The sequence below is a fragment of the Mchenga conophoros genome, linkage group LG23, assembly GCF_057382185.1.
Source record: "Mchenga conophoros isolate Kocher_MC1m ecotype Shallow Benthic linkage group LG23, M_conophoros_male_GT1.1, whole genome shotgun sequence".
Taxonomy (NCBI): Eukaryota; Metazoa; Chordata; class Actinopteri; order Cichliformes; family Cichlidae; genus Mchenga; species Mchenga conophoros.
In genome coordinates, this window is record NC_140547.1 from 6,340,867 (window position 1) to 6,356,827 (window position 15,961).

At 39.4% G+C, this 15,961-nt stretch overlaps 1 protein-coding gene across 7 annotated transcripts in view; it reads left to right on the plus strand.

Moving 5' to 3' along the window:
• sbno2b (strawberry notch homolog 2b) overlaps positions 1–15,961 on the plus strand; it is a 61,362-nt gene that overhangs the window by 29,654 nt on the left and 15,747 nt on the right. For 6 of the 7 annotated variants that reach the window (XM_085263706.1, XM_085263709.1, XM_085263711.1 and 3 more), the window contains one exon: positions 14,472–14,645. In XM_085263706.1, the coding sequence (XP_085119832.1) occupies positions 14,472–14,645 (174 nt within the window). Of the gene's footprint in view, positions 1–4,382; positions 4,776–14,471; positions 14,646–15,961 lie in introns of those variants that run through there. The other variant, XM_085263712.1, reaches the window with a different exon arrangement.

Here is a 15,961-nt window from a genome sequence, read left to right on the forward strand (position 1 = left end):
CAAAAATATGTGATGTTAAAATGCTTGCTTGTGCCTGTTTGCGGCAGCGAGATCTTTTGTGCTTATATTGTGCTTTCTCAGCTCTTCTTTCTGGTTTTAGACACTCCCTGCCATGTGAGGCATGGGGGAGAAAATGTAAGTCATGGGGTCATCATGACTAATCTGCCAACTCACACTCAGCTCACTTCATCCTCCATTTCATTCCCCCATTCCGTGGTGATCCTGCCATGTTTTTCCTGTGTCCATCCACAATCAGAAAGCAGAATTTCTTGTTTTTTCCCCCCCACTGTTGATTCATGACAATACAGAAAACATTTAGGCATATTTGACTAGGCAGAGTTTTTGATGGGATCGTTTGGTTTTGTCAAGTGACTGCCGTGTTTACCTCAGCAATTTCTTTGTTTCAGTTACAGCTGTAGGGTCATTAGGAAAATCTCTTTTGGTTTGCTGTCTTCCCACAATGTTACAGTTTGTTTATGCAGCTAACCAGCATATGACCAGGAAGTGTAACTCTGGATTGCTGTAATTCTGAAAACAGTTGATTATTTGTGTTAGAATCAGTAGACTTCCTGTTTATATTCCCGTTAATATTATTTTTATATGACTTTTCTCGAAGTTACTAATAAATAAAATGGACATGTGGCCACTGTATTGTGATCAGGATAAGGTTGTTGAAACATCATAACCAATGCACACAATGCACATCATAAGTAATTAGGACATATTAAATGTGAGAGATTTAAACAATGGCTGAATAAAATTACCTACACGTTATATGAACTGAAGCTTTGCCAATATGTGCTGTCTTTCGCTGGAAACTTCCCCCAGAAATAACAGTTGGCATAAAATACCTTTTCTGGGAGTTATAGTACCACCAAGAAGCTATAAACTAAGGCATTACCAAAACAGTCAGCTTGGACACAGTAAAACTGTGATAAACAGTGGAAAAACCATATTGAGGCTAACTTGTATTTACTGGTTTTTATTAACCTCAAGAATTTTAATGCCATTTTTCTTTAGTAGATTCAAACTAGCAACATATTTCCATTCTGCTGACTCTGCTCACTGTAATTAGAAAAAAAAGAGAGCTGCTACTTTGACAAAAACGCAACCGCGTTTTGAAAGAAAGCTATACCCTTTGTCACAGTGATACATGCATACCTACCAAGCCCAAGTTTTGTAATCTGTGGACCTTAAACACGTGAGTCTATGTGACAAAAGTCACAATGACAACAAGATTTACTGGAAGACAATAAAGACAAAACTAACCACTCTGGCTAACCTCAAGGAGTGCACATCACGTCAGAAGCAGACCATACTATCATACATACTATATCCTCTATATATACAGTATACCTACTGTATGTGCACATGTACACACATTGGAGCACATTTAGGCACACTCCTGGTCTTAGTCTCTTACTACATACTCTTGTTCTGTCTCTCCGTGTAATTGCTCTCACGTTTACACTCATAATACTGCCAAGTACATTTCTAGGAAGTGTGCATTTGCATTGAGTCTTCTTAGTTTTGCTTTTTGTAGAACTGAAAATTTCTTATTGCTAAATAAGTCACACTCAAAATTCCAAACGTGAGTAAGTCTTTAGCCAGCTGTTGGCAATTACCTGTAGAAAGATCATTGTCTTTGTCTAAGGTGATATAAACACACTAGATATGAGGTTGAAATGTGATAACATCAAAATATCTATATGGGCAGGCAAAGAAAAGAGAAAAGCAAAGAGAAAGATCCTGTTTAGTCTAAGACCCAGCTGAAAAAATGTTAAGGCCCCTTGGTTCCTGAAAGGCATGCTTTTTTTTAACCTGTGCAACTCTGCAGACCATGAACTAGATCATAACTAAGCTCATATTTTTGCACACAGGTGTAGTTTAAACCTCTCTGTTGCATTTAAGACTCTCATTTTGTAAATTAAAAAGTGTTTGCAATGCATACAGAAATACCCAGCTAATAGAATTATTTTCATTTGTTTTAAAATATTTGGTGAATTTGGTGAATTTGAAAGTTCTCAGGGTGTTTTTGTTGTTTTTCTTGGAGGGGGGGGGTTGGAATATGGTGTGCGGTAAGAGGACGAACTGGTTTGTCTTGACTTTCTTTTTTTCTGTGGCAAACCTGTCATGATATAAATCAGTTGGTATTTCTCGGTTACTTCCTTATAAGACACTCCAGCACAGTCATTTGACTGGCCTAGTTTCCGAAGGAGGAGGTCAAAGGTGTTAATTTAAAGGGTTGTTAATAGGTGCACTGTTTTCCGTGAGGACTGTGTGCCTTAATATTAGGTTCGGATAGTTTAACTTCTACTCTCATTTGTTTAGGAACTGAGTATTTCTTAACAAAAAATAATTATTGCAAAAGTCAGGTTTTGACTTGCACCCGTGTCTACCTTGCAAGTTAGAGATGATATCATCACAGTGAATGGAAAAATACAATTGTTGGTCCTGTTTGATAAGGGTCATCAAATGTGACAAAGGATTCAAATGATTCAAAGTCATTGAGGGCTAGAATCAAAATCAGATTTGGAAATCAAACCAGCTTTGCTTGTTTGTGGTCTCAGTTAGCCCCATTTCACGTAGCTTCACATTGCCACTTAGCTTTTGTAGATCACTGAAAGCAGCTGTGCGCATATGACAATAAGACTATATCCTGATGTTTTGTATGTAAAGTCAGGAATGCATTCATTTGTGTATTTGAAAGGGTCAGCATAAGACTTACAGGTGACTATCGACATATTTTTGGATTATGTTATTAAACGGCACTTGTTCATATAAGTCATTTAAATGCGAAGTTGATGCACTTCACATTCACCAAGAAGACATAGCTTCTTGTAAACCTTTTATGAGCATGATATGTTTATAGGGTATGTAAACTGTTTAGCTTTATGGGTTAACATTACATCATTAAGCTGTGATACATAGAAGGCTTTGATATTGGCTTGATATTGCCACAACAGTAATATAACTGTTTCATGACTATGTACTTGATCCCGACTGCAAGAGTACAATTTGGAAACTGTAGTTATATAACCCAAACTATTAGTTAATGTCAAGTTGTCATAAAAATGACATTTTTAACTGAGTGACACTTGATGACAGCAGTGATAAACGTTTGAAAAGATTCCACGTTTATGATGGTGTACTTCCCTTTCAAATAAAGTGGTACTTCTTTTGGTTGTGAAGCAGCAAGGTGTGTTTAGGAGTTCGAAAGAAGTACATCAATGATTAATTTCTCCCCAGTGGCCTTCCATGTGAAACGAAACACACGCACACACCCAGACTCACATACATACACAAATTATTCAGAGGATTCCCAGTCATACAATGATGACACCATGGACAGGCGCCACTCTGTCTCTGAGAGCCTGACTCCCCTTCAATTCAGTGAAGATGGACATTACAGTACCTCTCCATGCTTGATATCATGTATTCCTGGAAGCTGGGTGTACAAATAGGCCCCCCGTGTTTCACATAAATCACATTATTTCTCTTTTTAAATACCACAATGTTTTCCTTTATGATGGACAGTTGGACAGTTAACATTGCTCTTGTTTTAGAAAAACTGGCACGTTGCTGCCTTTGATAAGCAGTCAGATTCCCAGAATATTGTTGTTTTTTTTTGTTGTTTGCATTTTACAATCACACCCATAGTTCCAGTAAGCAGTAATAACTTTTTATGAATAGGTGTGCAGATAGGCTAATCTTTGAAAGACCCTGTGAGATTGAAAACACGCACTTTTAACAATCTCGGCTGTTTTTTCTTTTTTTCATAAAATCTCTTTAATGGTTGTAGAAGAAGCTCTCTTGATCGAAAACTATATCCTATTCTGTGCTGTTATATCTGAAAAAAGGTGTCCTGTCATACCTGACACACCCTTCCCAGAAAGCTTATTTGACAACTTGTTGCATCTGCCTTTGTTAGCTTTTGTGTGTATTAATTTTTACCTTATATTAATCAGCATTTATTAAAAGAATAGTGACTGGCCTAAAAATGAATCTTTCTAGATAAAGAGTCACAAAAAAAGAGTATGAAGTAAGACAGCAAGCCAGGCAGGGATTTGGCCTCTAAATATAATAATGATTAAATAGTGGCCGAGTCCCATTAAACATAGCAGTAAGCAGCAGGGTGTGAGGAGAGGCCAGGTCCAGAGCGCAATACTGTTTACACTACAAATGCGGTTGAGTTACACCATGTACAGTAAAATGGGCCCTACTGCCAGTAACTCTAGTCACTTACCAACAAAAGCATCATTTCCTGAAAGCTCCTCCCCTCCTCCCTCCCTCTTCTCCCCACCTCTCCCCTCCCCTCCTCCTCTGTTCTCACTCGCTCTCCAACCACCTTTTTGAGCTCAGAGGAACTAGTCCACAATCACTATGACTAAACCCCTTATGCAAATACCTGACAGTCCTGGTGAAGCAGGAAGTATGTTTTAGAGTTGCTTGTATCTCTGTTTGTGAGAGGTTGTAGGTGTGAGCTCATTGCCCACAGCAGATCTGTGGTAGAGGCAGATGTGTGCTCTGAACCATAGAGGAACTGTGAAGGGGCTAGTGAGAGTCCTGTGCTGGGTGGGAGCGCACCAGCTGTAAAGTGATTACCAACACTTTGATCAACACATGGAAGAGACTGTCCAGTTCAGGGATTCAAGGTGAAGCAGGAGCGTATGTGTGTGTATATTTTACTCCCCCAAACTGCAGCTGTTGGATCCATGTCTCTCATGCAGTTCTGGACTAAATTTTATGCTCAGCTGGGAAAACCGCTACCAAAGGTACTGTTTGCATCTTGTTGTCATATATTTTAAGTTGAATGAAGAGTGTTGATTTAAGCACTCGCCGTTTTTATTTTCTAATGTCACGATCAGCCCTTGAATACTATGAATAGAAAAGCCTCGTGACTAACTGTAGGCTGTTATTGTGAAGAGTTTTTATTGTCCCTGTCATGGAACTTGATAACAGTTCATTACCCAGCCATCGTTGTATTTTTAATTTCAACTTCCTTGAATTAATTTTATAAACGCTTCCTCTAAAAACAGCGCTGAAGGAGACAGGCCTATGTTGTTTCTTTTATTGTAGTATAGGGTTTTTTATATGGGCTTGGCCTTCTTTGGATTTGATCTGTTTGTAAAGTAACTGTATTGAGACACTTCTGACAGCTGACAAATTCGTACTATATTAAGATGTATTTTAAAAACTTCTTAAATTAGTTTGTAGTAGCGCTTACAAATGCTTGTTTCCTGAACAAGATTGAGATATGTCTCTGATTATGCCCTACACCAAGACTGAAATTGGTGTAGAGCACGAATATGATTAATTCTATTGAAAGAAAGAAGGTTACCTCATCTTTGTTCATTATATCTTTAAGCTTTTTGCTTCCCTATTTAACTGTCTTAGAGTAAATGATTATGAAAGATGGTCTGTTAGTTTTTAGATCAGTTTATGAATATTTTTTGCCGACAGACCAGTCTGCCAGCCAATCATCTGCTGCACACGGCCACAAACTCTGACAAATTATTATGTGCCACACTCCACGCTGTCTACCACTAAGTGCTAGAACCTGATATCTTGTCAGGCTAAATGGCAGTCTTGCCGGTTTTGTGGATGACTATTAAATTTGGCCATTGTTGTGCTGGATTGTAAATAGACCATCATTATTTTTTGAATTATGATTCACTAGACTGCACGGTGTCAGTGAAAATGTGGCAAATTTAATGACTTGATTTGGGGAAAGGCTTGCTGAGCCCATTACCAGTAAATTTCTGATTAAGTCAGTTGGCTAATCCCATGTCAGCATTTCTTCTTTCAGCAAAAATTGAAAAAGGGTCCAGTCATGAGTTCCAAGGAATTTACACATTTTAATCATATTAAAAAAGAGAAAAAAACATCATGCATGGATATTATCAGTGCATGAAAAAATCTTAGGCACACAGTATTTAATCATCTTTCTAACACAAAAGTCAGCTGCACATCTGCACATTATTTGCTGTGGCCTTCCCTCCAATACACAGTGACCATTTAGAGAGTCAGAGTTTAGCATACTAAAGTGTGGCCACCTGTTTGATCAAATTCAAACTTGAACGCATGGAGAAATCTGTAGTAAAAGTTTATCCAAACCTAGAACCTCTTGTTCTAGAGCTTGTTTCTTATTTAAGGTACTAATTACTGTTACATTGCAAGACTGTGAACCTGTCATTTAAGGTGCAGGGAAGCCTCTCGGTGGGCACATGTTGTCAGTTTCCTGGTATTACGTTCAACCTCAAGTGTGACCCCAGGCGTGTACTTGACGGGAAGTGAATAAACAATGATGGTGAGATTAAGTGAGTGCTTCGGGGAGTGTGTGTGTGTGTGTGTGTGTGTGTGTGTGTGTGTGTGTGTGTGTGTGTGTGTGTGGGGAGGGGGGTACTGGGTCACTGATAAAAGAAGACAAAGGTTGGTTGCAAGATGTGCAGTTTTCTTAGGCTGCAGGTTGGTGCCTCGCTTCACATGCATGCTGTCTTTTTGTATGTAGCAGTGCATAAATGGGTTTGATTGAAAGCAGCATTATATCAAAAAAATATCACATTTCACTGCCAGTTGTAATCGCAGTATTTTAGAGTGGTGCTAGGTGAACAGACGTCTTAACCAGGGGACATTCAAGCTAATTATTTCTGGCTAGTAATGTTTCTACTACGACACAGGATACAAGATTGAAAAACTACGACAGCATACGGAAAGGAAGACAGCCGTTAGAACAACATGACTGTCAGCGTAGTAATACTAAAATGAGAAAACTCAGCACATTCTTTTTTAGAGTCCTAAAACTGTGTCGCCAAAATGAAGTTACCGGTAATAGTATTTTTTTTATGAAACACAATTAAATAGAATAGACTAATGAACATGTATAACTGTTTTGTGATCATTCGTTCCATTCAAGAGCTTTTGCATTTCCCGGACCGTTTGCCTGTTAGAGCAAGGCATAATTAAAAGTCCTCTGGTACAAACTTGAATAAAATACTATGTTATTAAACTTAATGTGAGAAACTTGTTTCAAACATATTTGGAAACTCTTTTAACTTTTTGTAAAATGCCCCACTGGGGCATGCTTATTACGAGGCTAGTTTAGGATTTATTATCAGGTTATTGTATTATAGCAGCACTGTTATATCATAGAAAGGATTCGGTTTCTTGGCATTGTGGACCTGTCTACCCTTGATCTTGTCTGTTGGCTGTTATTGTCTGAACTAACAGTAAGTAAATCAGAGATGGTTAGGCGATGGCTGAGATACTCTTTTTACATGCTCTGGAATATTGTTAGAATACGGTTGATATAGAAGTGCTGGGTCAGTTTCTTTTAAATAAATAAAGGCATTTGAACAGCACCATAAGTTTTTAATTGTTTTGGCTTCATGTAGGATGAAAATTGCTAAGGGTTTCTGTGTCCCTTACCAGATGTGTTAAGTGTGAAAGTGACATATTGGACATATTGTTTTATAGAAAGTTCTGATTTCGTTGGATAGCCAGGAGAAAAAGTGTTGCAGGTGTTCCTTGATCGGGAACAAAATCAAAGTCCGTACCTTACAGGCTCATTGTGCACAAGGTACTCAACTGACAAAAGGTGTCAAAGTGTGGGTGTGTGTCATGTACAAGATGAGAGGAAGGTTATTTACATTTTTGATTTCATACATCTGCAGACTTCCTTTCTTCTTAAGAGAAAAACTTTTCCTAGACTATGCTTTGAATATTAGCTTAGGCTATACTTTATAATACCAATAATATTTTACCTTTTAAAGCAGTAACTTACCATATGCATCTAGTATAGATTATTCCCCTATAACAAGTTTTAAAACAATTTTAAATCCTCTCTATTTTGAATGCAACTGTTTCAAATCAGAGGATTTACCTCTGTTGCAAGTGCTTCGTGGTATGCTGTGTTGAAATTTCTGTCATCTTGCGTCAACACTCCCCTTACATCCACTTTTCTCAGCTCTGAGCACGCAGGCCCACATAGAACACAAAAACAGACACACAGTGTGATTCTGAGTGAGTCACTTTAATGTGCCTTTTTTCACCGGTTTTTGTTTTTTTTGTCTCACAAACATGTTCAGAATCTTGTCTTGCTTTGAGTTGCAAAGTGTTGTACAAACGTTTCATTTCTTATCTATGAACCCTTACAATCAACAATGTAGCTCGCTGGTCTCATATTCGTGCTGCAGCATGACAGCAAGCCCAAGCATGTAGCCGCGATCATGACGATCTGTCTTCAGTGACCTGAATAATAAGGAGTCCCTGCAGCATATTGTGCCCCCCATAGATCCCTGATCTCAACATTATAGAGTCCGTCTTAGACAAAGAGTTAGTGGACTCTTAGATGGCTTTAATCTACAGAAGAATTGTAGAAAGATGTTTAGAAAATGTACTGAGAAGAGTAGCCTCACCCCCTTTTCCCTATTTTTTTTTTCTTTGACTACAATTTGCTTTGTGTCAGCTCACCCTCTGTAGATGACTTCCTGTCTTCTCATTCTTATCTTTAACTACTTTGCCTTTACTTGATTTTATTGCTAGGAAAGTAATTAGTTTTTTAGATCAACTGGTTTTGCTAAAATTTACCCCTTTTAGTTTCTAGTACCCAGCTCCGTGTGAACCTTAGGCTCCCCTACAGGCAGAAGAACCGTCCAGCTGGGGACACTAGACACGGCATCCTTTTATTTTCCAGAACACATGAAAACACTAGGGTTGTAAGTAACAAGCTGGCTTTCTTGAGTCAGACTTTGCACAACATGAAGGCCTGCCTGTCAGGAGGTATTTGGACTGAATATACCCCTTTGATTAGCATAGGTTAGTCTGGTGCAGATTAGACCAGACTGTCTGCTGGCTAAACAAGGAAACAATCGCTCTGACCTTTAACCTTTAAAAAGGAATATAGAACAGAAATAGCTGATTACTAATCAGACTTTTCACCCTAAAATAGAAAATGTACTAAGTTCTGTCAGAGAAAGTCCACTGGGTTAGGTTTTCTTTATTAGCACTGATTAATGAAATGTGGTCAAAGGTCGACTTCCACTTAGGGAGGATCCTGAGGAGAGCTCTTTGTGAGCTGCGAAGCTGCTGAACTTGAATGCATTTTGTTGACAGTGGCTGACATTTAAAAGTGTTTGAATATATTTTCTTTGGTTGGGAGGTTGTGTGACTAAAGGGTCTTATAGACCAGAACAGATGTAAAACTTTCCATGTGTACAGAAATAAAGTGGCTTTTTGACAAATTGGCTCCTTGATCAAAGCTCTGTTTCTGGTTAAGCTGATTTATGTCTGCATGTCAAAAGACAGAACCTTCTGTCCACAAATTCATTTAATGCTAAAAATCAAAGAAGCCCTTTTTCAACAGCAAGTTAATCAAAGAACTTGATTTTTTTTTAAGGTCAGCACCAGCCTTAAGCTGTATGGGGTCAAGGAAAAGGAAAAGCTTACAGCCGTGCTATTAAAGTCACAGTCCGGTAGATATGTCAGGGCCGTCTGACATGCAGACAGTTTGGCATAACATAATCCACAGAGAATGAGAGACACCAGTAGTGGCTTTTCAGTTACTGGCCCCAGACCCACATCTTAAGAAGGCACACAAACATCATCAGTCAGGTTCTGTTGACTGCACGGATAAGGTCAACAGCTGACCCCAGTGAGATCAGTCTCGGGTTGTTCCAGTCAGCTGATCATAGGGGTGCTGTGGATTATATGAAAACTCTATCCCATCACTGCATCCACATAAACAGACCACACAATCTGACAGATAAGATTTCAGTACACCTACTTGGCTTGTTGACAGGGTCATGCTGGCTTACACAGTCATTTTACACTACTGACATTACCAAGAACTTGGCATTTTATTAGCTTTTACAACTATCAGTCTCCAGAGTGTGGTGTGACTCTCACACGTCTAACCCTCCCACTACTACTGTTACTAATATTGGTACACCAGTATTTTCATGATCTTAAAGCATTCTGTAGGATATTAAGACAGGGCTGAAAAGGGGCTGTGCTTAATCCAGAGACAGTTGAGCTTGAGCTACATCCATATCAATCAGTCATGTGTTGGATTACACAGACAATCTTCTTGCAGCTGAGTTTTTGCTGGAAAACAAAACTAAACATTGAAGAGATGCCCAAAGGGGCAGAGAGACAAAGTTGCCGGGGATGAGAAACAAGGGGGATGGACATTTAGAGCTTGGGATAGTGAATAAGCAGGAGATGACAGAAATGTAGGTTGTGTTCGTGAGGTTATTTGAGGTGTGCATGTGTGTTTGTGTACATGTGTGGGTGTGTAGGGTAAGTGGGAGGCCAGGGTGACTTGTTTCCTGGCCTTGGAAAATTTAGCCAAGCTGGCAGTGTGTAGGAGGGGAAAGCCCTGGGCCTGGCCTGGCTGAGGCTTCAGCGTGGCCTTGTATTGAGAGGTTATTGAGTTTAGCAGGACGTGGCCTGGGACAGTATACATTAGCTCTTACGTTAAGGTTGTGTTTTGGTAGCGGGGTAAAGCTGTGGTAGTATTACATTACTAAATGCAGATGATTAATTTTTTCAATAAATTACTGCTTTTACTAGCTTGAAATCGGTAATAATATTTTTCCTTTTTATTGCACTATTGTCGGGATATCAACTGTTGTCAGCACTTCCCGCATGCCAAAGAAAACACCAGTGAAAAGAGACAGCTGACAACACCCTGTGTGTCACGGGAGGTATGTGGCTGTCCTTGGATAACATTAGACTTAGTAATGAAAACAACAACAAAACAGAGGAACTGACCATTCAAAACTAAAAAGGAAAATAAACAAATAAAAATAGACACCTTGTGTAAAAACGGTTTACGATGTCATGACTGGAAATACTGGCAGCATCCTTTAAAATATTATTTTAATGATGTGTTTGAGAAGGGTTTGTGTCTGATAATCCTTAGTATTCCAAAAGGGCGTTTTCATTTAAAAGGAAGAGAAATATTTGTAAACTGATGTGCTTATAAAGCTAAGTAAAAGACAGGGCTGCTAGAGTCCTCTGTATGACACTGCATGAGTTTATCATCAGGGCTTATTATTGACAGTGTGGTCATTATATTAGAAACGGCTGTTCCTTCCTTCTGTCATGGCAACTGCAGTGTGTGTGTGTGTGTGTGTGTGTGTGTGTGTGTGTGTGTGTGTGTGTGTGTGTGTGTGTGTGTGTGTGTGTGAAGGACAGATAAATATGTTGGCTAATATTTATTCTAGCCTAAATTTTGTTTTCACATCTTACGATTATGGACTCACTGGGATTTTTTTGTAAGGGCTGGAGATTGTGTGAAACTGTTTAAGGTTACTCGTCATGCAATAAATGCATCAACTTTAGCAGATTAGGGAAATAAAGAAGCTAAGCTGCTGGTGGGCGGTTATGTTTAGAAGTGTATTTTTCCAGTTCTGATTCTTAGAGCTGATAACCACCATCTTCAACCACAAACACCAACTTCTACTGCTCTGCAGGCATCTCGTGTGCTGGAAAGGCTCTTTGAGGTTGTTTTTCACTGCCATGTGCCTACATTAATCATCAACAGACAGATAACTGTTATTATCCAGATACTCAAGTACAATTTACTGCTGTGGATACATGATGTTCAGTGTTCGTGTTCATATGTGCCGGTAGCTTCCATACAAAGCTTCTTGCAGTAAGGTAATTGGGAGTCATTGTTGCAGGCATTTGGTCAAATGGATGACTGCATGTGTTGAGGGTTTCAACTTTACTGTAAAGAGAGGATATAATACTGGCTTCACAATTCATAGCAGAGAAGAAGCTGAAGTGAAAGAGGAACATGTGAAAAGCAAAAAACAGGATGGTGGACAGATGATGTGAAAAAGCATGTGCATGGACTTTCACATGTTTCGCTGTTGTACAAACACAGTTTTTTTTCCCACCTATTCCATGAAAATAAAATAAAATGTGTAATTTGGCCACAAAAAAACACACACACACAGATATTTGTTTTATTGCGCAACAGATACAAAGAGTGCAAAGGAGAAAGTGTGAGGCAGGATTAGCAGTTATATGATTGTAAGGCTGTGAGCTGTGGAAGGAGCCAGATTACCATCAGAGCAGTTGGAATTCAAGCCTTATCTCTGCTTGGCAGGGCCCAGTGTTAGGAGCAGTAGATGGAGTAGCCCTGGGTATAGGCCTGCCGGGGGACAAACACTGCTGCCTCTGTTACGCTCTGCTTAACAACTCGATTAGCATGGTTCTGAGGTTGGACATGTCTGGGTTAGCACCCACCAGACTGCCGCAGTTTTCTGTGATTCCTCTGTATCATTTTGGTTGTCTTAATATAACAACACTGCAACAGCAAAGCACATAATGTTACATGGTTTTACAAGATGCAGAAAACCGAGAAGTCTCATCATAATGTGGCGCTAAGCAATAATCAGCTGGCATACAAATTAGCCATTTTTGTAGAATAAATTAAATTAGCCCTTGTTTTCTTTTCAAGCTTGATTGAATTCATGGTGATGTGCAAAATAAGAATCGTTAAGGTTTTGAGAGTTTCATAACCCTAACCGGCTTTATGAGGAAAGCTAATATGACAGCTGTAGGTGTAACTCAGATTAGATTATATTTAGGGGGTTTTCTTTTGTGTTGTTTGTTCATCAGGTCTGTATTTGTATCTAAACTCATCTTGTAACATTTTATCAAATTTGTGGTTAAGTGTGTTGTAAGAAAGACAGGCAATACTTAATAATTTTTATACGTGTGTCTGCGCTTATGCGTGTGTTTCCGCAATTATGCCTCAGTGGAACGATGCCTCTGGTGACACTGTGTCCTTTTTCCAAGCCTTGTTGTTTATTCATTTATCCCAAGTCAGAATTGCACAGAATGGAGGGAGCAGGGAAGGGAATTAGGACACGGAATAGCATGAGGTAGAAAGTCACATAGTTGATAGAATAGAGAAACAAACTAGTAAACGGATACGTGATATAAAAGTGATATAAAGTGACCAAGTTGCGTGTTTGGGAGTGGTAGTATAGGACACCCACTCTTATCTACAACTCTTTCTCCATACAAAAGCCAGTTGTTCCAGTCAGCTGTCCGTAGGCTAGAAGAACTTTGGAGAGTCTGATTGCAGAGCTCATGCCTGATCTTGCCCTCAGGAAGCGCACACATACACAAACATGAGGAGAAAAGGAAAGAGAAAGGAACAGGGAGGGAGCTGAAGAGCATAAAGTGAGCAGTAAACACTGATAAGCTTAGTGCACTTTACAATCCACAAACATCCACATAATAGGTTAATAAGTTGCTTTGTTTCTCTAATGTCACAAAGACAAAATACACAAATATGTATGTAAGCAAATGTGGGGCAGAGCCACTTTTTCTCTGTTTGCTGTTTATAGTCCTTCCTGTTCACCATTCCTACGTGATGTTGTCATGTTAACACTTTGAGCTCTACGTCTAGTCCTCTCATGCTTGTGAAACATTTTCTGTTGAACTGTGAGTAATGGCTAACAGACAGCCATGACAGAAGTTCCTGCAGCTTCTCAGTATTAATCAGTCCTACCGGATTGTTAGGACTGAGTCAGCAGCTCAGCTAATGATTCTGCATGATTATGGACTTTTTTTTCTTACTTTTGTTCTGTAAGCATAGTATTGTTCTTCCCACAAAGCCATCTTCAGTCCTTAGAGCTTATTGTGTTTTAACAGAGATCAACATTTGGAGAAATGTTGAAATTTTCCCAAATTTCCAAATAAGCACGTTAGTCTCTTTGGGGAAGTATTCACAGTTGCCTCGTGGTCCCCTAGTGGGTGTATGGGGAACAGTGTGTTGTGGGAATCTCCATACATTGCCCAGAGTGTATTTATACACCGACTCATTTATGGACGTCACAAAGAGATTTCTCCTCTGTTGAGTTTCTTGTTGTCATTCAATTCCTATCTCTCCAAATACATGTTTATAAGTCTCAGGGGGCCTAGGGGTGCCTGTGAGGGGCTAGTTAAGGAACATGGCATGCTAATGGTTTGGAAACGATATGAATAGAGGCGCGACTGGAAGGCAGCCATAGCTGAAATGACAAACATACACACAAGCAGCCTTATTGTGCCTTCCCCTCACGTTCTACTTCACGTGCTCATTCTCACATCTGTGTGTAATTATATTTTGTTTGGGCTACTCGTGTTACACCCAAATAAATGTAACTTGGCTAAAATCCAGAATGAATACGGCTCCTTTATTATCCAAACATCACTCCCATTCATCCTCATGCCACACCTTTTTTCTTTTGCTGTTTGGTATTGGTGCCGTGTCTGTTACATTTTTAAAAAAAGCTTTTGTTGCGCCCCCTTTATGTTGCATAAAGCTTGATGGTGAGGGACCGTGTCTGGATGTGGGTATAAATATTGTTTCTTTATTTAGAGATCTACTGAACTCTCTGCCCTAAATTTTGTCCCGTTTTAGAGTTTACCTTTAACACCTCGTCCCGTTTTTTCTTTGCCTGCAGGACCTGCCCTGCCTTGATGACATCTCCACAAACTCTCTGTTCTCCTCTCCGACTGACTCACTGTCGGAGTATGCTGATACCCAGTCCTTCATCAATGCAGAGAACCTGGACACAGTGCCCACAATCTGGGACGTCAGCACTAGTACCACCACACCAGCACAGAGCCAGTTAGAGGTCAGTAACAAGCACTCGCTCACATGTCATTACCAGAAAAACTGGTTACCACACCTTTACCTCTTACAGATATGATATGCAACAGACTTGTTTGCCTCAGCATACGTATGTCTTCACTGGGGGAAGTTGGCATCGAATAACAAACAGTAGCTAAGGGTTATATTGTTCATTGTATCCCGTAAACACTAGTGCTTTCCTGCCTTACGACTGCGTCTGCAGCCTGGCGGTGAAGTGGTTAGCACTGTCACCTCCAGTTTCCTCCCACATTCCAAAGACATCCATGTGAGGTTAATTGGTGAGTCTAAATTAGCTGGAGCTGTGGATGTGAGATAGATAAAGCGCTGTTTTAATGGGTGAATGTGGCTTGTAGTGTAAAGTACTTGGAGCATAATATAATGTTGATTTAGTGTTCCACTCTAAGTTGGGATTTTCATGTTGTGGCTGTGCACAAGTCCATTCTTATGAAGTATAAGCTGTGAATTAAAAACTTCTAAGCAGCAGACACAGCTCTCATATAGTAACTGTGCAGCATATCTTTTGGTGCATATCTACTGTCTTTCTTATCTAATATCATTATCATCTTTCTGTGCTGTTAGCACACCATTTTACCACCTACCTAGCTACCAGTACGTTTGTTAATGTGTAGTTTTTTGCGTTTAATTCATTGTACAGTGAAACCTTCAACTACGCACCGATGTGATGGTATTTAATCTCACATATTTAAGCCGTTAAACCTCTGAGCACTGGTGGAAATGACACAGTTATTTTATTCATATTGAATTCTTATTACATATAGCAGGAGAGTCATTTGGTGCCGAGGTTGAACAATGGTTTTCCCAGTTGATTTTACGGTTTACGCTGTTGCTGTTTGCAATGACCAGTGTCTCGTCTTTTCATTCAGGAATTATGTTTGTATCCATTAGATAAAATTTGTTGTTGTTAAACATTTCTCTTTGGTCATTACATTTTTTAACTGTTTTCTCTGTTGTAGACAAATTAGGAGTATGCATGCACTTTCATGCTCTCTAAATCAGTGTCCCGAGGAAAGCAACTTTGTTTTCAATAGTTGTTCCTCTAGCCTGCAGTTTCATTCCTGTTAAGCTCTCTTTGAATTAGATGGGTCCGTGGATATCTTTTTGATATGATCAGAGTACATTTATTTTCCCTGCTTTCTGAAAGCCTTTTTATTTTTTTCCTTTTCATTCTGCCCTCATTTCGTTCATTATATTTCCCAGACTATATTTCCCATGCCTTTATCTTCCTTTCATTGTTGTTGTTGTCATTGCTGGCTTTTCACTGCCAGTCAAATAAAATGC